At 38.8% G+C, this 24,991-nt stretch overlaps 1 protein-coding gene across 3 annotated transcripts in view; it reads left to right on the top strand.

The window, feature by feature from the left end:
- Window positions 1–24,991, top strand: part of LOC137498983 (gastrula zinc finger protein XlCGF57.1-like) — a 65,112-nt gene that overhangs the window by 3,171 nt on the left and 36,950 nt on the right. Inside the window, exon 2 of one of the 3 annotated variants that reach the window (XM_068226955.1) lies at window positions 9,057–9,181. In XM_068226955.1, the coding sequence (XP_068083056.1) occupies window positions 9,119–9,181 (63 nt within the window). In that variant the 5' untranslated portion in view covers window positions 9,057–9,118. Of the gene's footprint in view, window positions 1–9,056; window positions 9,182–24,991 lie in introns of those variants that run through there. The other 2 variants (XM_068226956.1, XR_011017957.1) reach the window with 2 other exon arrangements.

The raw sequence follows: 24,991 nt of genomic DNA, 5'->3' as shown, positions 1-24,991 counted from the left end.
TTTAATGAATGTTACATATTACCGTATATAAAGTGTTGAATGGTGGAACATCCTCGATTGATTCCTATTATTATGGGATATAAACTTCATGTTGATTGGTCCATATTGAACTGCGAGTACATAGATGATTAAAAGCGCTTAACAGTTCAGCCTATTTCAATACAAAATCTTTGCAATTCAGTTTACATTACCAATAAAACTTTTAGTTGGTACTAGTTTTGACCTATGGTCAAGGTCATCATCAGCCAATAACACAAATTACAGAATATACCAAATGGTCCATGAACAATGAACATATACTGTAAACATTAATAGGAAACAGGTAAGAGTTAAGATTAGACAGATTTGAATATTGTGGTTTGACACTATAAAGTTGAAAGTTGAAAATGACGAATAGTCATAAAGGTGATAAAAGTTTTAAATAGTGCATAAAATGCATTAAAATAAGGAACTTGACTGCTATTAAAGGATGATTCAAGTTGATTATTCTTAATCTTAATTGACTCTACTTGCCTTATAGTCGAACATCTCGTCTGGTTACTCCCAAGTCTCCCCAGCCCGAAGTTTGCAACATTATAAACACTACTCCTTTGTCAGAAATCACCCAGAACAAATCGTGCTGCTTTCCTTTGACTTTTTCCTGGTCTCATATCAAGTAGTCCTGGTGATGGTCCCATACACTGGAGCCATACACCAACTGTGTTCTTATCCGAGACTTATACGCTCTCTCCTTTATATCTTTACTACAACACTAAATGCTGTCATAACCACGTGAAGAGGTCTGTAAACGTTCTTAACTACTTTGTTAATGTGACTGTGCCAATGAAGATCATTCCTTGTATTAACACCTACTGCCAGGGAAAAAAGTGTAGACACCCAGTTTTATACGTTAATAAAAAGTTTATTCTTTGTCTCACGTAGAAGCAAGCTACATCAAAATTTAGCTTTTTTTATTCTATGTTCAGATATGTGTAGTAGAAAGTTGTGGGGTGTCCAGTTGTAATTGTAACGCAGGTTGAACGAAAAAAGTGCTGGTATTTTTTCCATTTCCAATACAGCGCTCACTTTGAAAATTCATAACATTAAAAGTATTGACCTGATCATTACCAAACTTTAATATATCTTAGAGCAAATTATTCTTGATCTGTATACCAGGTTATTATTTCATCTGATTTTTGTGAAAAAAAGTTGTTGTAAATTTAGTGAAACAACATTTTCTCATGACTGGGTGATCACAGCCGTAAACACTTCAGCTTGTTTCGAAGCTCATGAGAATGTCAGGCTAACATTAAAACTGCTTTTTGTCTGCATGCAGTTGTTGATTTTATATTGATTTATATTGAATAGGGTGGTCGTGAGAGAAAAAAGCAGCCTACCAGTCGGCAAAAACAGTGCATTTGGCCCTGGAATCCCTAGCAACGTTGCCGTGTTGAACATACTGGGCATCCCCTGCTGGATGTTTGTTGTTTTGTCAGTTGTTTAAAACATTTATTGGACTAGTGCTCGATATGTATGAGTGATTGAATTATGTAGCATATCTTGTATTTTGCCGTAAGTTCTGGTTTATGAGAAGAACCTGTTCATTTTGTTTGTGATAAATGCATCAGTCCACTTCGCACAGTTATTGGGAAATTCAATATCCTTAGAAGCAGGGTAGAAGTCATCGTTTCTCCAAAATGTCTCACTTCTACATGAACTTTATTAAGCGGGTACAGATTACACTTTCGCTAACAACTCTGATCAGCTGATTGCATGGAGCACAGTAGCATTTGCTCCACAGGGATATGTCGTTGTGCCCATAAAACTCAATGCGGTAAAAGTCGCAAACAGTGTTTTTTCTAATTCTGTGGTTTTCAGGTACAACAGTCCTAGGTATGATAGCTGATGTGTCTTATTCGAAATGTATCCTCGCTTCAAGGTATCAGTAGTAATTGTGGGATACGCACAACTTTTCAAACATCTTTTATTTAATGTTCCGGGTGATTGGGGACATACCACTTTTCATCATCTAGCTTGTTATCCCCTTATTCCAATTTCTCACCCCAGAACACAACAAATTCATTGCGAAGTCGTTCTACATGACTCAAAGCTGATACAGAACAGTGATAGAGTTCAGTTGGCGCGGCATATGGGCCAACTGCGCAACACCGCTGAGTTGATATACTACTTTCTTCTCTCATAACCACTCGGTTAAATATAAATCAATATAAAATCAGCAATTGCATGCAGGCAAAAAAATCAGTTTGAATTTTAGCCTGATATTCTCATGAGCTTCATAGTAAGCCGAATTGTTTATGGCTATGGTTGCCCAGTAATGAGAAAATGTTGTTTCACAAAATTTACAACATTTTTCCAAAGTATCAGATGAAATAAAAACTTGGTATACAGATCAAGATGTATTAAAGTTTGGCAATGATCAGATCACTACTTTTAAAGCTATGAATTTTCAAGATGAGCGCTCCAATGGAAATGGACAAAATGCTGGCTTTTTTTGCTTGACTTGTGTTAAAATTTTAACTTGGTACCATTAAAATTTCTTCTATACATAATTAAACGTAGAATAAAATAAGCTAAATTTTGATGTAGCTGGTTTCTATGAGGGACAAAGGATAAACCTTTTGTTATCGTATAAACTCAGGTGTGTGTACTTATTTCTATGATAGCAGGTACTTATGTTGTTCTGTATGAGGTTCTATCACCCCATCAACACAATAGATTGTCATTATCAGTGGTTTTCATTCGATCGCAAACTAACCTGTCACTATGAGTGTTGTTTGGTGGATCACAGCCTAACTTGTTACTATGAGTGACTTTTGGTGGTTTATAATGGTGTTGTTAGTAGCCAGTACTGTTGTAGAGGACACTAGAGGCCTGCTGGCTGCTTTGCTGCCCTGATCTGGGGGCTTATGCCCCAAGACCCTTTTACTTGCCCTCAGCCGAATGGTCTCTCCACTAGCCAGACCTAATAAATCCAGATCAATGGTCTTGCCACTAGCTAGACCTATCCAATCCAGATCAATTATTTGGTTACTAGCCAGACGTTTCTCGTATTCTGTCATTTTCTTGTCACTGGCCATGGTCATGGTCCTTTATCATCATATTTGGCATGCTCTAAACCTATTTTTTACAAAGTTGTATTAAGTTTAGTTCCCCCTTGATGTGCTATGCTTGATGTATATTCTTTTTGTACGTTGTCTCAAACAGCCAACGGATATTATGTCACCAGTTTCCTTTCTAATTATCTGCTGTTACTGTGTAACTTACCCTCCCAGTGCCTTCGCCAATGATGTCACAGACTCACATCCCACAGTCACGGTGCCCGTGCTGGCAGATCCAGCAGTTATAACGTTATTTCTCTACTGTTTACACAGAGTTCGATAGCTGCAGTTGCTTAATTGCGACTAGTATCCAGTATTACAGAGATAGTAGGTTCGAACCCCACTGTCGGAAGCCTGAAGGTGGTTTTTCATTGTTTCCCATTTTCGCACCAGGTAAATGCTGGGGCTGTACCGTAATTAAAGTCACAGCTGCTTCCTTTCCACTCCTAGACCTTTCCTGTCCATTCATCACCATAAGGCCTATCTGTTTCGGTGCAACGTCAACCAGCTTGTAAAAAAATAAAAAACTCTATGGTTCACTCTATTAATGAATTGTGGTTTTCTCAATTTGTCACTTACAAACTCTTTAACACATCAAATCAGCTGAGGAATAATGTGCAGACATTCTAATTTAGAGAATTAAGGCTGCCTGAATGGCACTTACTTCTACATGCTGACATGTTATGATGTAATCGTATATACTAGATGTCAGTCTTGAGTAAACTAGTGAACGGAATGGATGTGCTGAGTGAGTGCTGCATTATGGGGAACACTGTCCAACAATATAGAGCTGCGATAGGACGTTGGCAGAGTAGATGGAAGAGTAATGATTTAAACAATAAGAAGATGAAGGATATGAAAGAGGGGTTAATGGCAGCTCTGCTTGTAGCATTGGTGGTTGCAATGTTGCTAATAAATGGGGGGAGTGGAGACGAACCCAGGACCAGGGCAAGGCAATGTGGGTGCTCCTGGATGGGAAGAAATTGAGGCAATAAAGGAGCTGGTGAAGGAGGCTTGTCAGGCATAAACATGTATGGGATATGTTAATGAAACAGACTGAGGATATCAAGCAATGCATCAAGGAGGAGAGGAAAGATCTAAAGGGGAAGGTGAAGAACAACAGAGAAGAGGTAGAAATACTGTGAAAGAAGGTCAAAAATTTGGAGGAGAAGCTGGTGAAGGTGAAGATGGAAAGTGTTAAAGGTGAGCAGGAAAGAAGAAGGAAAAACATTTTTATTTAAGGAATACAAGAAGGGGCCAGAGAAAATAAAGTGGACTTAGTGTATAAGGTGGTGGACGTGGTACAAAATAAAATGAAGTTAAATTTCAGCGAGGTTGACATTGATGATGTTTACAGAGTGGGGAGAAGGAACAAGTGGATCGATCAATAGGGAATGCAAAAGTAAGGAAGGGGAAAATGTATGGGAGAGAATTAACAAAATTAATAGGGGACAGAGGAGGGGGATAGTAAACCTAAAATTGATTACAAAATATGGATGGAATATTTCCATAAACTGTTTTTTTTTTTTGCTAGGGGCTTTACGTCGCACCGACACAGATAGGTCTTATGGCGACGATGGGATAGGAAAGGCCTAGGAGTTGGAAGGAAGCGGCCGTGGCCTTAATTAAGGTACAGCCCCAGCATTTGCCTGGTGTGAAAATGGGAAACCACGGAAAACCATCTTCAGGGCTGCCGATAGTGGGATTCGAACCTACTATCTCCCGGATGCAAGCTCACAGCCGCCATAAACTGTTAGGAGGGAAGGGGGATAGAGGGATGGAGGCAATTGGGTGGGGGTTGGAAGTAGGGAATTATGAGTTGGACAAAGAAGTATCAGGGGAAGAGGTATTGGAAGTGATAGGCAAAGCTAAAAATAGAACAGCTGGTGGTAGGAACGGAATAACAAATGTATTTTGGAAGGAAGCGATAAAGAATGATAGGATGAGGGAGTGTATAGTGAAGTTATTTAATAAGGTGTTCGAAGGTACCAATTTTCCGAAAGAGCGGCAAAAAGGTATCGTATGCACTATATATAAAAAGAAAGGAGCGATGAGCAACCCCAGTAACTATAGGGGTATAACTCTATTAGATGCGTTGAGTAAGGTGTACATGGGTGTATTAGTGATTAGACTGAAGAAATGGGCAGAAGAGTGGTCTATTTTATCGATCTACCGAAGTGGGTTCAGGAAGGGATGTAGAACAATGGATAATTTGATGATAGTGAAGACAATAATTGATAAGTATGTGAGGAAGGAAGGAAGCAAGGTGTATATAGCAGTGGTGGATTTTGAAAAGGCATTCGACACAGTTAGGAAGAAGGCGCTGCTTGAGAGATTGGATAGGGTGGGAATTTCCAAAAAGATGGGACGGGCTATTGAGGCCATATATGAGGAAGTGTACTGTAGTATAAGATTAGAAGAAGGGGTTGTAAGTGGTCTAATCGAATCAAATGTAGGTTTAAAACAGGGCTGCAAATTATCTCCCATTCTATTTTTGATCTTTATCAATGACATATTAGAAGGGCATGGGAGGGAGTGGGCGAGTCCTGTATTGGGTGATATAGAGATCCCTGGTCTGATATTTGCAGATGATGTATTATTCATGACGTTGGACGGGGAGAGGTTTACAGAGAAGTTTAAATAAGGTTGCGGATTATGCCAGGAAGTGGTCGTTGAGAGTAATCGGTACTAAGACAAAGGTAATGGTATGTAGAAAAAGCAGAAATGGGAAGGGAAAGAGGCATTGGATGATAAATGGGGAGGTAATAGAGGAGACAAATAAGTTAGTGTATTTGGGGGTTTGTATAAGTAGGAATGGCAAATGGTCTGAACAAATAAATCAAGCTAAATGGAGGGGGATAGCAGCATTTTCAGTTATAAGAATATTGGAAAATAAATTCCCAGGGGTCGATTACAAAATTCTGAAAATTGTATTTAAAACAGTGGTTCTAAATAGGGTGTTATATGGAGCAGAAATATGGGGAGTTGAAAAGGATTGTATTATATAAAATCAGATTGGTAGTAGATTTGGAAAAATTGTATTGGATTTCCCAAATTGTACAGCTAACACAGTGGTCAGAGTCATGTGTAATGTGTGCTTAGAGGTTGATATCATGAAGAGAGTGTTGGGGTACTGGAGAAGATTGGTAACGGGAGAGGACGGTCTTCTCCTGCAAACGGTCTACCGGCACCAGATGAAGAGTTCTTTTGGAGACTGTTGGGTTGACAAGGTGAAGAATATCATTGGGAGGTTGGGGTTAGGAATTTATTGGGTGAAGGACTGGGAAAGAAGGAATGCAGTTTGCTGGAGGAACACGTTAAAAAGGATTAAAGATATTCACTCGCAGGAGCTGGAGACTGATTGCAGGAGAAGAGCGTCCCTAAAAATGTTTATTAAAATCAAACAAACAGTAAGTGTAAGAACAGATAATGTGAATAGATTAGAGAGAAGAGCAATCATTTGGTGGATGTTGGGTACTCACAGAAATAAAGGGTGGACAAGAATGAACCATAACTCAATTTGTTTATTGTGTGGAGAGGCAAGGGAGGAGTTACATTTGTTAATAGCTTGTAAGCTAACTTGTGCAGAGAGAGAGAAATTCATGAGCAAGGGACAGTTGGAAGCCATGAAAGTGTTGGACAATGACCAGAAGATTAATAAGTGGATAGCACGAGAGTGGAAAGAACCTGGAAACTTAAACAAGTTTTTAGAGGCTATCAAAAAATACTGCATTAAGAAGTTAAAGGAAACTGAAGTTAGTCGAGTGTAGTGTGGTAGATGTATATATTGTTCTTCCTGTTATAGCGAGTGTGTTGCTGAGAGGATAGGTCAGCAGGGAGCGACGAGATAAGCAGCAGAGAATTAAGATCCTCACACTGCTGGATAACAGAGTGGGGGGAGATAATGGGTGTGCACGAGCGACGGCCTATGGCAGGGCTCGGCTGCCTGAATCTGATGGAAGACTCGGTCAGCCGACCAATGTCTCGCCGCTCGGACACACATCCATTGTAGGGACTGTTATAGTTAGTTTCTTGTTTGTTTTCTGCATTGTTTGCCGTGTTGCCAAAGACTTATTCAATAGGGTTTTTTCTTTTTTTGCATTATATAAATCTTGTTTTGATTGTATTGTGGGTTGCTTTCTATATGTTTTGCCTTTTGGGTTGTTCTCTCTTATTTTTCTCCGTAAAGATTGATTTGGTTGAGAAACTGTATAATCTGGAGAAATAAATAAATCTACTACTACTAGATGTGCTCGACACAACCTAATAAACGGAAGGTCTATTTCCGATGTATTAAATATTATTATCTGCAGGAATATAACACTTATTTGTTGTGTTTAAAGGATTGTTTTCTTGAAGGTATTAATTTATGTGATTGTATGAGTAGTTATCCACAGTGCAAACCATCCGGTTTTTATTCTTCTGTGATATGCATATAAAAATTGTTCAGTTTTTCCCTTAGCATGTGGCATCCTCTATGCATGGCAGGTAAACTAAGTATTGTAGTCGGTTTCTCCATAGCAAGGGAAGTGTTTTCTTCTCTTTGCTTAACAAATGTACAGTAGGTGACCACCACAGTCTCAGCATGCCACTAGCAGTGAGTAAACCTTGTAGCTACTAAATAAAGGTCAGGCTGTGGGGTCTGTTTTGTTTCATATTTATGCTACTTTCCAGATTATTCACAAAAGATATAAAAGGACTTGTCATAAGTAAATAAGCTATTCCATTGCTCATTGAGTCACTTATTAGAGTATTCCTTGAACTGATTCAGCGCCACACATTTGTTCTTATGCAAATCCTCAGTTGCCTTTATAGTTCATGCACATTACCTCTATTCTTCATTTCCTACAGTCGATCAACCTGTGGCAAATTCAAAACATCTATTCTTTCTATAGACCAAGTTAATCCATTTTTTCAGAAATCGTATCTCTTTTCAGACCATTGCATGACCATTTGTTCAGTAAGACCCATTCTTGAAGAGTTGTTCATTTAGAGTTCTTTTCCACCAAATGGTATAGTTTTGTACTTTTTACCAGTGTGATTACAAGCTTGTTTACTCTTACGTTCTGTTACTCTGTTTCTTTGTTTTTGTGATCTCTGATATATCTTCTTAACTTCACTTTTGATGTTAAGTATGAGTACCCTAAGGGATGGCATCAAGAGCCTCGGGTATTCTAATAAACACAAACACACAAACAGTGTTTGGACACTGTTAATGAATAGCACTTGATTGGAGCTGGTACCCACTCTTGAAGTGTTTTACTATAGTAATAGTAGATAAGCAGTGCTCAGTGCAATAACTACTTAAATCATCAAGACTTTTTGAACATGTCGCTGTGGAGTATCTACTGTCTGGAACAGAGACAAGGATAACAGCAGACAAAGAACAAAAGAAAGAGAATAAACACATCTGAAATTTGGTGTTACGAAAATGTGTTGAAATTCAGATGGATAGTTCAGGTCACTAAGTTTGATAAGAGGAGGAAGGTTAGGTCTAAGTTGACCTTAGATTGATTGTATTTGTTCTGCTTATTTCAGAGACAAGTGTACGCAGTAGGTATTTGATAGAGCATTGGTACATGTTAGAGTAGATAGACGATACAATTGCTATGTAGAAATGAGGGGTTTAGCTCAGGATACTGTGACATGAAGATCTGTATCAAAGCAGTCTACAGACCTGGAGGATCATCTGAAAATGTTGTGGCATTGGCATTGACAATTATTTCTTACCAAGTTGCCCAGAGTTCAGTCCCAGGCATTTTATGTGGAACACTTGGAATAAAATCCGTGTCCCTGCGAGTTGAAGTCGATGCAAGGCATGAGATTGTGCTGATGTAATAAATAAATTGTCCATAATTGAAAGCTACAGGCCTGCCTGCTTGCTTGTTTACTCCATAAGTCTATTGACTAATAACCAATACAATAGTGTGATTATGTATTTTCTGTTACTTGTTTCAGTAGAAAGTGAGTGGAAATCCCTTGCTTCTCCAGCTCATAGAAATATTTCAGTTGCATAGGAAATGGATCAGAACATCGAGATAAAGGAGGAACCAGTCTGGCTTGGAGGAGCAAGTACATCTTTCGTAAGTATCATTCTTGATCAGTTTGTAGTGATTAGTATTTAACTGTAATTAAATAAAAAAATTCTGATATTTCATGTGAAATCATATAATATACTGATCTGTTAGTTAGTATTCATTCAAAATTGTTAGGCATGGAAATCCACCTATTCAATACAAGAAATAGTGATAATTATAAAGTCATCAGATATTCGTTTTATTTGGGACCGGTTATGGCAATAGGTATGCCATCATCAGCCTAGGAAGTAAGACAAAGGCATTGGACATAGAGTACATTACATTTATTAAAATTAATAAAAATACTTTTTAAAATGTGCATGCTTGAACTGAATTACTTTACATATGTACAAGCGTTTTTGTCATTAAAATTTAATATAGAAAGGTGTACACCAAAATATTTGTACAGCTAACATTACAAAAGAGGAATGAGCTTTTTTCACATTGTAAGAACAATATGGTTTGTAAACTACTTTGTAGTCATAATGGTATATATGAAATTGGGTTTCTTAGTTCAATGTTAACATTTGTAGTTATCATAAGTAGGCTGATGGACTAGTTACAACAATCAGTTGTTTACTTAAAGTTCCTCGTAGATGTTCATAAATTATTCATCTTGGATTAGCAATGTATGAAGTTTAAATAAATGTCTTATATGGCTAAAATATAGAATGGCTTCTGTGTCACAGGTTATTATAGCCACAAAAGTTCAGTAAAACTGAGCTCGATAGCTGCAGACGGTTAAGTGCGGCCAGTATCCCATATTCAGGAGATAGTGGGTTCGAGCCCCACTGTCGGCAGCCCTGAAGATTTTTTTCCATAGTTTCCCATCCTATCCTTTCCTATCCCATCATCGCCATGAGACCTATCTGTGTCGATGTGACGTAAAGCAGCTTGCAAAAAAAAAAAGTTCAGTAAACAAAAAGATTAAATCCATTGTATAACTTGGTCTGCGTGTCTGCAGGTGTTAACTAGTTTCCAGTTCTTGTGGTGTATGTAAAGTTTGGTTTATCTATTTGAACATCTTAATTCAATTTTTAACATTTGTAATCAATATAGATATGCTGATGAGCTAGTTGCTACTACCTGTTATTCAAATGAAAGAAGTTACTCATAAATGTGTACTCATTAAAATTTCTGAGGCATTCAACTTGGGCTTAACATTGTGTGGATTTTGTATAAAAATATCTTATATGGCTAAAATCTAATGATATGACACAGTATTGCGGTTATTATATCCCTAAAAGTTGCGAATTTCCCATATATGCGGTTGATGTGTTACATCCGTTGTACTTTCACCAAAAAATAAATATTCATTGCTCATATTTTCATTTAAGTTATTTATATAAAATTCAAACGCACAGTTATCGATACTCAGAGATGGAAGTAACGAGCGTGGCTGGTTAGAGACTGTTACTAATTATTGCCAAACTACTCCAGAGATGGCAGCACGAGATTTGAACGCTTGTTAGTTGTTGATGTTTTCCGTGGGGTTGAAAGGCTGAACGAACAGCCACATCCGTCAAGAGGGCGGTGCAAGGTGGAATCTTGTAAGTTATCGCATGTGGCCGGGATTTATTTGTTATTTTGTGAAATACTGGAATTCTTGCTTCTGAGCGGTTCTTTTCTTGTGCTATAAATGATGATATATGAAAAATGTGTGTTGTAGTATTATAAATAATTTAGTTTCGTGTGCTTGTAGTGTAAATATCAAAAAAGGAAGATGCGGGATGATGCGATTTTGAAATGTCATCGCACCGATCAGAGAGTAGTTCGTCAGGGATGGATGTAGGAGTACCAGGGTCACACGTTTCTACCACGCAATCCGAATCATTCTAACCATTGTGTAATTGAACGATTATTAAGGGAAACGTGTAGTATGATTTCTTTTAAGGAGAAAAGCAGAATTATAAATGAAGGACAACCGCATCCAACTCTGAATGTAAATGCACAACTTAAGTAGTGTGTTCGTCACTTCAACAGAAATATTTATGAAAGATAACATTGAATTGGTTGATGTGAGATTTTAAGTAAATTTTTTCTGTTGGCCCTGTTTGTTGTTTCTCTTGAAAAATGTGTTTGGAATGACGGTCTGTTTGCGTTGATGTTTCAATTTTTTCTGGTTACATCTGCTAAACCAGAAGTCAGGAGTCGCTGCTGGTTAATAACCTCTTCTCCCCTCTCCGGTGTTAAAATAAGGTTCCACAGTGCTCCACTCGCTCCGCCTTATTTCCCCTTCCCCTCTCCACGGTACAGTATACTGAATTTTAACATCCAATAGGAGGGATCCACAACGCTCCACACGCCTCCTCCCATGCTTCCCCTTCCCTCACCACAAGCAGTATGCTATACCCAAAACTTTCCATTTGCCTTTCGATGACCACAGCCCTGAAATAGTGTTTGGTGACAACGGAATCATCATCGACAGTCTAGATAAGTACAGATGTTTTTCATGATATTAATACACTGCTGTTTGTAGAAAGTGAACCACTCAGAAGCATTGGTCTGAAACACACTAACATCAGAGGACGTGTAGAACAGTGGAGTCATAATAGGTGATTTAAATTGCAGAGAGATGGCATGCACGTAGGCCCAGCAGTGCCTTTCTGTGTGTGACCGGCCAAGGCAGTGTTACGCAATGCTCAGTCAGTGCGGAGCCATCATACGAAGTGGAAACGTGTACCTAAGTGCCACTATCCCTTGCCAACATCACAGGAGGGAGTATCAGCATGTGAGTGCATTCGAACGGGGCAGAATGATAGGGCTCCGGGAGATGGGTCTGTCGTTCCATGACATTGTGGCTCGTACAGGGTACGCTGCTTCAACAGTGAGGCGTATGTGGAATCAGTGGAGAGAAGAGGGCCGTACACAGCGCCGACAGGGTACTGGATGACACAAAGTGACCACAGCGTGAGATGACCACCATCTTGTCTGCTTGGCTGTAACGGACAGAACAGTTTCGTCCACGGTGTTGGCTCGACGTTGGAGCACTGCAACGGATGTGGGGATGTCTGCATCGACGGTTCAGCGCCATCGTCTGAGGGCCGGACTTGTGGCACGCATGCCATTGCGCCGGCTTCCATTGGCCAGCACCCACCAATGCCGTAGACTGCAATGGGCACATGAACAGCAACACTGGCGTGCTGAGTGGCAAAAGTTGTGTTTTCAGACGATTCCCACTCCAACTTGTCCTACTGTGTTGGACGCCGCCGTGGTGAATGCCATCGGGCAGCCTGTATTGTTGAGCGGCATAGCGGACAAATACCAAGTGTGATGGTTTGAGGTGCAATTGCCTGTAACATACGATCTCGCCTCCTACGTCTTGAGGGCAATCTGAACAGCTACCGCTACATCAGGGAGGTTTTACAGCCCGAGGCCCTGCCCCTCCTGCAGGCCGTTCCAGACGCCATATTCCAGCAGGACAATGCCCGGCCGCATGTGGTGAGGAATGTGCAAGCCTTCTTCGAAGAACGACTGATACCACTGCTTCCCTGGCCTGCCTATTCGCCGGATATGTCACCCATTGAATATGTCTGGGATATGGTCGGTCGGCACCTTGCTCGTTCAGGTCCTCCTGCAGCCACTGTTGATGATTTATGGACGCGCCTACAAACAGCGTGGCAGAGTATTCCCCAGCAGCATATTCAGGCGCTCTTTGATCCCATGCAACAATGTCTAGTGGCTCTGATTGCAGCGCGTGGTGGCACTATGCCATACTGAATTTCCACGGTCACCGTGCATGTACAGTTCTGTAATTGTAATCGGTTGTGTCTTTTCATATCCCTAATATGTGGAATAAAATATAATTGTGATCACAGTTCTCAGTCTTGGTGTTTCACTTTCTACAAACAGCAGTGTACTTAAAAATTTTTTTTTGTCAATACTGGGTCATATTATCACTAGACTCTCTATCATTGACAGGTTTACGCAACCTAAAAATTGCTGTACACATACAAGCATGTTTTAAGTGATTGGATAGATTCTGAGGATGTTCTTGTAGAACGAAACATGCCATTCTTTGTATAATAAAGACCATATCTAGGCTAATCAGGAAGTTATGGCAGTTCCTAATTCAATTACAACCCATGATAATAAGAAGAAATTCCAACTATATCTCATATAATTTGAATAAAATAAGATACATCATATATAACTACAAAAATGACATTAAAGAAACACAAAGATGATTTCCAAGTAAAATCGGAAATAAATTTGGAAGGAAATAAACTAAGCCTAGGTTTTTAAAAAACATTTTATACAAGTTAATGAGGATGAAAATAAATATAAGCATTTCATTCATGTAATGTCACAGGGAATGCAAAAATAAGTATGGGCATATTGCCCAAAGAAAGTTTTAAACATTCTGTAACATTAATCAACCAACACGGAATAAAATCATTCACAAACCCATAAACGTTGCAAAGGAATGTAAACAAAATTCAGTTATCATAGGGATTTAGAACAGTGGAAGAAGGTACATAGAAACAGAGTAGTAAGATCATTTATGTTCAAGATCAAGTACCTCACAAACTATTAAAATTATGATAAGCCGTAAATCGCACCTTCTAAAATATTACCATTTTCAATATGTGATTTTTGTTTTATTCTTACGAAAGAAAAATATCACACGAGGACACGTTTACTTCTTTGTGTAACAACTTTGTCACAACGATACATACCATATACTGTTCTCTTCAATCATCCTTTTTTCCTATCCTCGCGCTTGCAATCTTTTTTTTATTCCCTAAAAACAATTGCTCTTTTCTAAAAACAATCTACGAAGAATAAATACATTTTTCATACAAGTGACCTGTTGATGTTTCTTGGCACCATATTGGAAGTTTTTTTGTGTTCCTGTCCACTGGCACCTTATTCATCATAAACTGAGCATGCTAATATCTAAGTAGGATAAGTATATGGCCGTTGAATCTGCTGCTGGTTTCTCACATGCCATTTACCAGGATCCTGCGGTTCCTCTCCTAGTTCATGGATGAAGTTCCAGTCACCAGTTCTCTTGATTGGACGTCCATGGAAAAGTTCTGCAGGTGAGGAACCCATGACACTATTAGCCCACTGTTCTGATGGCCAGAAGGGACTCATGTAGGTGTTGGTCCCAGTTGGTATGTTCCCTGTCCACCAAGTGAATCCGAAATATCTTCTTTAGCTTCTGTTTTCACCATTCAGTGGGATTCTCCTGTGGATGGTAGATCGGTGTTGTCCAGTGTTCAATTCCCCACTCCGACAAAGTTTTCAACCACTGTCTCAAAGTGAACTGACTGCCATTGTCCGTGACTAGACACTGAGTATTCCCATGCCAACTGAAGATTCTGTCCTTAATAGTTGTACAATACGTCCTGATGTAGCTTCAGGGCTGGCAAACGCTTCCACCCATCTGGTGAATACATCAGTCACAACGAGGACCCCTGTTTTCCCCCAGATATCCTAGGCCAGGACCTCACAAGGTGGATGTGGTCGGCGTCCTCTCATGCTGCTATTCGCCTTCTGGTTGTTTACCTTAGTGGGAGCACAGATTGCACAGACTTGAAAGTAGTTCTTGACTTCCTGGCACATGTGTACCCAGAAGAAATGTCACCGAATCAAAGAATAGGTTTCCTCTTGACCAGGATGACCGGTTTCTGGATTATCATGATATTTGTTCAAAATCCTTGCAGTTTGCGACTTCGGAATGACGATGACTGGATTCAGGCAGGTGGGAAGTATACTTAAGTATGCCGTCTTCAAGTGGGAAGTTCTTGTAGCACATCTTAAAGCGAACTGGAATGGATCGACAGTTAGTGCTGCGTTTGCTGATCCAGGATGCCATTATGTTACAGGGCATGTCCTCAATCTGCCACTTCCTTATTAAATCTAAATCGATCTCATTATTTCCTCGCCGGACAGCAAGGAGCACAGGGTCGGTTTGAGACCTTTTAGTTGACCCAGGAATCTCTCTCTCTCTAATAAATTTGTGGCTGATTTCTGTCCATCCTCAGGATTTCTTGATAGACTGTCCACATCTTGATTGGCTACGCCAGGAACATGACAAATTTCAAAGTGAAAATTGGCAAGGATCAAGGCACATCACATCTGTTTGGACTTAGCTCCAGAAACTTGGTTCAACCACAGAAGTGAAGAGTTGTCTGTAAAGAGTCTGAACATCCTTGCTTCTAGATAACCTCTGAACTTCCCGACAGCCCATACAACTGCTAATGCCTCCTCGGCTATACAATAGTTTCTCTCGGGAGCAGAAAGTTTCCTGCTTACTCAATTATATCATTGTCTCCTCTGTCTCTCTCGTGGAACAGTACAGCCCCAAGACCGATGTCACTTGCGTCCGTCTGCAAGCAGACTTCTCGACTTGTATCCAGATAAGCTAGACTTGGAGCATTACAAATATAACTTTTTAGCTCCTGGAAGGCTCTTTCTTCTCTTTGGGTCCATGTAAATGTTATGTTTTTATTGAGGAGGTTCGTTAGCAGAGCGGCTTTCATTTCAAAGTGTGGTACAAAGCTACTGTACCACCCACAGAGGTCTAAAATTTCACATACCTGGTGTTTCGTATGAGGCTTTTCCTGTTCCTGGGTGGCCCTGTTCTTCTCAGTTTGTCTCTCCAAGCCCTTGTCCGTCAATACATGACCTAAGTACTCAACTGAGTATGATGCAAACTGACACTTCTTTACTTGGCAGGTAAGTCCATGAATCCTCAACCTCTCTAAGACTCAGGCTAGGTGTTCCAAATGGCCGAAAACGTCTTGCTGTACACGAGGATGTCGTCCAGATAGACCTGGCAGAATTCTCCTGCGTATTCGGACAAGACTTCGTCCATCAGACGCATAAAGAGGGCTGAGGCATTCTTAAAACCAAATGGCATGACTCTGAATTGATAGAGTCCTCTTGGGGTGGGAAAAGCAGTCATTGGTCGAGACTCTTCTTCAACTTCTACTTGCCAGTAGCCAGAGTTCAAATCGAGGGCACTGAATCCTTTTGCTCCACTCACTTGCTTTATCAGATGGCGGATATCCGGCATGGGGTAGGCATCTGATATAGTCTTGTTATTTACGTGACATAGGTCCACACATAGTCAATAATCACTATTTTTCTTCTTAAGTAGTACTGTTGGAAAAGCCCATGCTGATACTGAAGGTTCAATCAGTCCTTGGTTCTCCATTTCCTTGACTTTGTTTACTATACATTGTTGTTTATCTGGGTTAAGTGCGTAGGACCTTTGTTTAACTGGGGCATTATCCTTACAAATTACTCTATGTTTTACCATTGTGGTAAGTCTGATTCTATCATTAATGACCTCAGGGAACTTATTCAGCAATTTATCAAGGTCTTCCTTCTCCTCCACCCTCAACACTCCTATTTTCAGTTCAGCCAATACATTGGTTTCTAAAGTTTCTGACTCAAAGGCTTTATTTTCAACGCATGAAAACTTAATTCTGTTTCTGTTACCAAAGAATATTTCATTGGCTGTATAATCTATCACTACCCCATATTTAATTAAGAAGTCTTGTCCTAATATTATGTCAGGTATCAAATTCTTGACTACCCTCACTGGTATACCTCTGACTTCAGTAGAGCACTTGGCTTGAAGAAAGAAACAACCCTCAATCTGGTAATGCATGTGATGAGTTGCCCCCTTGACTGTTGCCACCTTAGCACGACGAATAGCTTTTAATAATTTTGCCACATTCATGCACAGAAAGGAGTGTGAAGCTTGAGTGTCAAGGATAGTGATTGAAGGCTTATCATCAATCGTCAAGTTAATACCCAGGTGGGGTGGATTAGGTTAATCATCACTACAGATTTCACCATCTAGCCAGGTGTCCAGTATCTGGAGCTTCTTCATTCTTCTGGAACCCTCCTTACCCCAACTCGAATGGTCCCAACTAGTTTTCCGGGCATTGGCCTTTAAAATGCCCTGTCTGCCCGCATCAGTAGCATTTCCGGGGTTCCTCCGCTGTTGAGGTTTTCGTTTTTGAGGTATGATAACTTGTTTCCTCATCTAATTTTGCTATGATGTGACGGAGCTCTTCAAAGGTTTTTGGTTGTGCCACCTTAACAAGCGATCGAACCGTATCATGTAGCAGTTCAGTTATATAAGGGACGCTCTTATCAGTATTTTCCCTTTCGTGGAATCGCTTAGAGAGCTGGAGTTTTTTAATTACAAAAGCTCCTGCTCTCATGTCACAGGGTTGCGCTTCAGTTACGAAATTTTTGTACCGAAGTTTGGACAGACTCAGTCATATCTCTGGACAATTTCTTTCTTAAATTCTTCTATTCGAGGCTGAGCCCTTTAATGTTCTGCCACCAAGTCCCTGCTGACGCTTTTAGCTACTGGCTGACAATTTGCAAGTATATTTCCTTTGGTATATTTGTCCTACCCAGTGGAGACTCCGATGTTTTTGAAAATGCTTTAGGACACTCTTCGAGTCTCCCATGAAATTCCAGTAGGCTGTCTCTTATTACTCTGGGATCAACTGGTATCCCAAGGGGGAGGTCTGTACCTCTGCTAGATTGACCACTGCCTACAGAAATGTTTTCTCCAGGGTTAAGGTTTTCCTATTAATCTCGGATTCAAACCTCGTAAATTTCTGGCCTACTTTAGTTTTAAAACTATTGGATTCCCGCACAATTTCTCCAATCTTCTCCTCAACTTTGTTTTCCAAGGTGTGCATATCACTTAGTACTTTATCTACACGTACTTCTATGCTGAATTATAATCATTATAAAATATCAAAGCCATTTCTGATTATCATTGCTGATGTAGTTATTTTGTTATGATATTAATCATATACAGTCGTATCAGCACACTCTTTTTTGAAACATAACCGGTTATTGGACACTAAGGTCCATCATCATTGTTAGAATTTAAATTTAATTCCACATGAGTGTGTCGTCACAATTAGTTAAAATGAGTTTAAAATGTAGCCCTGTTGACATTAAAAATAAGGAAAAGAAAAAAACAAGTGTAAAAGTATGCAAATAATGGTCTACATATAAAATTAAAATGATGTTGTAAAATGTATGAACATACCAAAGGAAGGGCTGGCTTTTCTTCGTGCTCAGGCTGTTGGTGGAGTACTAACAAATGTTCAGCTTTAAGTACAGAAGCGAGCTGCAAGCACATGATGTTACATCACCTCAAGGTTACGGTGGAAGCACTTGATGGTACGTCAACTCAACATTGTAAAGAAAATGTTGCTAGTGACTGTTTCATTAAATTTTTTATCTGGATCCCTTGTCTGCGCCAAAAATATCTCAATGTTTTCACGGGTATTTAATTCAAATCCATGATTACCCGTAAAAATTAATTTCATTAATTTCCACATGGTTACCCCATATCCTAACAAATTATTTGATTAGCCCTACTGCTCAGTGAATTGCAAAGTCTCACAATCACACCTGGCTGCACTCAAATTTGATCACATGCTACTTTAATTCATATTGTCATTGATTGTGCATACGTATGCAGAGATGCCAACTTTCAAGAAAGGCAATTCGTAATGCAGCCGCTAAAGCACGGGGGGGGGTAATTTTTTTCTTTTTTAGAGATCTTACGACATTTTGGAGTTCATAGCGCGGGATTCAGTCTTGTTCTTCCTCATCATGCGCATCTGAAATATTGCGGCTACACACACTATAAAACACCTGTGAATTAGATTTTGAGGAACACAGTAAACAGGGCCATTCTTTTGAGTATTCCTCCCTAAAATTTTGAACTATTTTTGGTTTATTACTAGCGTCACTAGTCACGGTAACGTAATCATATGTATTTTCCTGCACAAGAAATTGCTTCATTATTTCAAACCTTTCGCATTTCGTAACACACGATTACCATATATCCCAGAAGAGCAATATATGTAAATTTGGCAACTTAAATAGCAATAAATACTTCTTCAACAGTCACGCACACAGTATTCACAATTAAACGAAGTTTGTCACCACTTGGCCGTCAAAACAGACAAAAGAACTCGCATACTGGCATGGAAGTCTGATCATGCGAGGAACAAAAACAACCACTCCGCAAGATATACCAGTTCACAGGTGCCTATATTTCTGGTACTGGAAGCACACACTGCGTTCGGCGCATGAAAACTTGAAATATTCTTAATCGAGGGACAGGATTACTGATAAATCCGGAAATAATATTCTGAGAATTCAAGCTGTAATGGCATTCCTTGTGTATCTTTTTCAACACTTCATACATTTAGATTTAAAAATCAACAAACAATTGTAATTTGTGGTGTGTGATTCATAAAGGTATAATTACGATGGGTAATTCGTAATTATTACGATTGAATCGTAATAGCTGGCATCTCTGTATATGTCCCCATGGCTAGAAATCCAAAGGACTTGAGTCAGGTATATGGGTGACCCATTCTCCTGGATTTGTTAGACCAATCCATTGCTCATGGAACGTTTTGGTTAGATACTATCGCACGAAGCATAGAAATGTTGGTGGAACCCTGTTATGCATTCTATCAAATCCAGGCGCAGCCTCTCTTGTAACTCCGCCTTGCTTCCAGCCGTCGGTAAACCTCGGGATACCAGCACCTTCCGTAAAATCACCACGGTCATTTGATCAATCTTTATGACTGAGTTTCAAAAGTCCTCTCGCCATCGCCAATTTATCGTTCTCAATATGCATTTTTCTTTCTTTCTTTCTTTCTTTCTTACAAAAGAAAAATATTACACAAGAACATGTTTACTTCTTTGAATAACAACGTTATTCTCTCGAAGATACATGTACTGTTATCTTCAATTGTCCTTTTTTTCTGTCCTCGCACTTGCCATCTTTTTTTATTTCCTAAGAAACAATCACTCTTTTTTTAAACAATCTACAAAGAATATATACATGTTTCACACCAATGACCTATTGGAGATGTTTCTTGGCACCATATTGGAAGTCTTTGTGTGTTAATATATCCATTGCTATGTCACAAGTCTTTAAAAATCCTGTCCACTGGTACCGTATTCATCGTAAAGTGAGCTTGCTAATATATAAGCAGGATAAGTATATGGACGTTAAAGGTCCAGGGACACAAAACATTAATATATTAACACAGTTTATAGATTATCGTAACTCCTATTATTTTATCTATGGTATTATATTAAATAAGATTATGGAAGGTTTTACCACAATTAGGATATCAGACCTATGACAATATTAAGTTTAACGTAATTGGTTACAGAGTTTCAGAACACAATTTTGGATTGGTACATATTATTAAAGCAAAGTAAGGTAGTGAAGAGTTCGGAAGTCTTCTTTCATTACTCCTAGGGCAGTTTCAAGTACAGTACCTTTCCAAATAAGACAAGGTGATGCAAAATTATCTCATAATTGACATATTAAATAATATGGAGTCTTAAAAAGTGCTGTAGTCTGAAATGTTTATTCCCAATTTGCATACCAAAAATTGAATTTGGCTGCTGTCGCATGGCTTCAGAGTGCTCTGTTTTCGATTATACTTTGATATGTACAGTGACCCAAATAAACAGATAAGGTGAATACTTACTGAATGTTCACAAAAATAGTAAAATTCATGCAGGAATATTTTATAGCTAGTACTCACGTCACTCATCTGCACCAGGCGAGTTGGCTGTGCAGTTAACGGCGTGTGGCTGTGAGCTTGTAACTGGGAGGTAGTGGATTCGAACAGCCCTAAGATGGTTTTCTATGGTACATCATTTTGACAGGCAAATGCAAAGAAGGCCATGGCCACTCCCTTCCCACTCCTTGGCCTTTCCTATCCTATAGTCATCATAAAACCTATGTGTACGTAAAGTAAATTGAGCTCAAACTTTACCACCTGTGAGCATCCTTGCTGATGAATTTTAGTATGTTGAGGATTGTAGACATTTAAATTTCATCCCACTCCATATGGATGAAACCTGAAAAATCCAAGCTTCATATTAAAGCTTGAGGAGTGTGCCATTTTTGAGCACAATACTACACCATCTGCACATCAGCAGCTCCAGAGAGAGACAGATGCAGCCTTAGCATAGAGCAGACTCACACGGTGATGGATCGAAACCACCAGCATGCTCCAGTTCCAGTGGTCAGTGCTAGATGGCATCGCCATGTTCTTTGATAAATATTGTAATTGCCACAGGAATGTTTACTTGCCTACAAGTTCCCCACCAGTATCATCGGTAACTGTAATGGAGTTCAAGTACGAGAAGGGTGGAATGACAGTCATTTAATTGACTCACATTTCTAGTTCTCATTTCCTTAGTATGATCCAAAATATAAATGTTCATCATAATTGTAATGCTTGAAGGATTGGACATATCACTAGCAAGTCAGTCCATTTGATCTCCTGAATCTAAGTCCTGTATCTAGCTGCAATGCAACAAGTTGAGCCTCACTGGAATAACCTTTCTTAAAACCGAACCGCCTTCTATCAAACCAATTAGTCGTTTTGCAACAAAAGTGTAATATAATCATAAAGAATGTTTTCAGAGAGTTTACCTGCAACATCTGTTAAGCGGACTGCCCTGTAATTATCGTCTTTATGTGTATCTCCTTTTTCTTTGTACACAGGTGGTACTGTAGCAACTCTCCATTCATTTGGTATAGCTCTTTGTGGAAACAGAAACCAAATAAATTCTTCAGTTATGGTGCTATACCCCAGCACGAAGTCTATAGTAAATCCCGAGAAGTCTTATCCATTCCAGCTGCATTTCTGGTTTTCAAATTTTGTAATTTAAGGTAATATCTTTGTTATCGTAGGTATAATTCAATACTTCATTAGTGTTTATCACCTCGTCTACCTGGACATCATCCTTGTAAGCAAGAATCTGACTGAATATTTCTGCCTACTGTAAATAGTCACATATACACTCCCGTTTTTTTGTTAATCCTTCCTGGAATGTTCTTCTTGGAACCTCTTGCTGCACAAAATACACATATGTACCACTCCATTTTTCACTAAAATTTGTATGATGGCCATAATTTTATACTTAGCTGACTTATTTACTCAATTCAATTTTCTAAATCAGTCCCTTGTATTTCACATTACACCCACAACAATTTCAAAATCTTTTTATTTCCAACGTGCACTTCCTTGTTAATATCTTTATTTTTCAGTTATAATATAGGAGGTTTTTATCATTCCTTACCACATTCCACAGCACTTACCTGTTTTCAAACTCTTCAACAATATCTTTAAACTTGTTGTCTGTTTATATATTTATGATTTTTCATTGATCATTACAAATTTTTAAAACACACCCTTGCCTCTGTTATCAAATATACTATGTTATCTAATGGTCCTACTTTTACAGCTTTACCTTGTATGGCATTTATTTTAGCTACGAAGAACACAGCTTCGAGATCACTTATACCATATATCACTTCAGTTTCTCTATAGAGCTCATTTGGTTTTGTATGCACGAAGTCCAATATATTTTCTCTTCTAGTTGGTGCCATCAGTTTCTGATTCATCTTCCCATCCTATATTAATCAATTCACCTTTAGTTTGGTCATGCAATCTGTCATTCGCTTTGCCCTCCCAGTTAACATCCAGTAAATAGAGATAATGCTCCTTTCTGTGTCTTCGCCCACGTAACTGATATCTTATCAAATAATTCAGCATCATCCCACCCCCGTGCAGGTCGGTACACTCCAGAATGTCATGTTGCCTCTTTTTCTTAAAGTGGGCCTAACATCTACAATTTTATGCTTCAAATCGTTAACTATTTTGTAGCTTAGAAGGTTTTCTTTTCCCAGATTGAATATTCCTGCAACTCCTCCCTTTTTCTTTTTCTTTTTTGTAAATTTATATAGTATAATGAACGCCGTGAAAACGCAAAAGGCCCAGATACGATCTTAATGGTGCTGAATATCGGGCCCCTTCGAAACTGATAGAGAATGGTCAGGAGCTGGATTCGTGCCTCTCTAAACCAACATCATCAAGGTATGAGGCTATCATGTAAAATATCATAATACAAGGAAATGCAGAGGATTATTAGAATTGAACAGGGGGTAAAAGAAAACAAAGAAGGTGACCCTCGTGAATCAAAGGAAACTAAATTTAAAGTGTGCTTATGATTGCAAAGCTCTTAGAACCTATTCAACATTGGTCAAGTCATATCTCAAAATATTACCTTTCTCTCTGCTCAGCACCAATCTTTATCATCAATACAATATTTTGGCTTGACTCTTTTTCTTCACACTTACGATGTGTCACACTTAGACCCTAAATTATGCATGAGTATTTCTATCTCTTCTTAAAACACTGATGTCATATCAAGGTAATATAATCTTCCTCCCATGTGCAAGGAAAGAGTCTCCCCTCTTCTTTTCTTTTTACTTCAATCTCCACAGAACAAAAAGGAACGGAAATGGTCATTGCTGACTTAAAAAGAGGAGGAGTGTCTAAATAAGAAATGATGCATCAAAAGCACAGATCATGAAAATCTTAAATTATCATAATAAATGGGTAGCCATGGCTACCTCCTAATTAAACAGATAACAAAGTAATGCATACTATGCATAAATTAGCAAAAAATAATCCAATGGCAGAAAAAACATGCTACAAGAACAGAGGTCTTATAGGCACAGGAAGGGTTTGAACAGCTGATACATCCCGTTTCCAAGCTAAACTTGCACACATACAGAGAGCAAGGAATATCCAAGCAGTCATCGACCACTTAAGCCAATAAATCAAATGCGCGTTGCCTAGTCCAGAAAATAAACCGATGTGCAAGGTTTGCAATAGGAAGCCTTTTTTCTCCCAAACCTAACATGTCTCGTAGTTATGTGTCCTCGTTGCCAATACTTACTCATACCACACGAATTAGGATCTCATATAGACATGAATTTTTTTCACAGCAAAAGGTCGCAATTACAATCAAGACTTCCAGGCTTGAGCAATGCATTGTAGCCCCATAATACAAACAAAACAACAGTCTTCAACCACACAGAGAAACAGCCATAACACACATAACTCACACCAGGACGTAAAAGCTCCTAACCCTCATCATTTCCGTGATAGAGGAATATTGAAATAATAACAGTAAGTTATTTATTAGACCACCTAATCAATACAAAGTCTAGTCTTGGATGATTTACATAAATTTGTTAACTAACATGTTTCGCCTTCCCTGAAGGCATCATCAGCCATAGTCTTAACCTTAAATTGAAAATAAGCATCTAAATAACATGTAATAATGAAAAGAATTTTAAAATCTTGAGGAGATTTGAAGTAAAATAACATTAAAAATAACAATGATGGTTTAAAAAATACAATGTGATGAGATATAATAGTGGAAGTATTGACAAAATTAACATTAGGAGGCTGCTAAAATTAGTGCAACGGATAAAACAACAGATTGTTATACAACAAGTAGTAAGATTGCTATAAAAATAAAGTTGATAGTCTGGCGGTTATAATTAGACGATGGCAAAAAAATTGTTATATAATCAAAATAAAGAAGAGAGAATAAAAGTCAAAGGTTGGTCGAGAGATCCGAAGTTAATCATAATCTTGAAGATAAAAGACGAAAGTTGGAGGCATATGGTGAAGTTGTAGAACACATTGAGGATATGAAGTTCAAGAACAGTTTTAAATAGGATCTCTATGGACCATCTCAAAATTTGAAGTAATGCTCAAATGTTGCAAGTTGTGAGTTTGTTGATGTTCTAGTTGAAAAGGCATATAATAGTGGAATCTGTAAAAGGAAGCAAGAAACGTAGAGTTAATTGTGTGAAAAGATGTTTGAAAATATTGAAGTAGAATCGTGTGCACTTACCATTTGACGGTGACGAAGATAACTTGTAACGTTATGAGTTAGAAGTATTTGCAA

This window comes from Anabrus simplex, chromosome 3 (assembly GCF_040414725.1).
Source record: "Anabrus simplex isolate iqAnaSimp1 chromosome 3, ASM4041472v1, whole genome shotgun sequence".
In the NCBI taxonomy this organism is placed as follows: Eukaryota; Metazoa; Arthropoda; class Insecta; order Orthoptera; family Tettigoniidae; genus Anabrus; species Anabrus simplex.
This window is presented reverse-complemented; position numbering and strand designations above follow the sequence as displayed.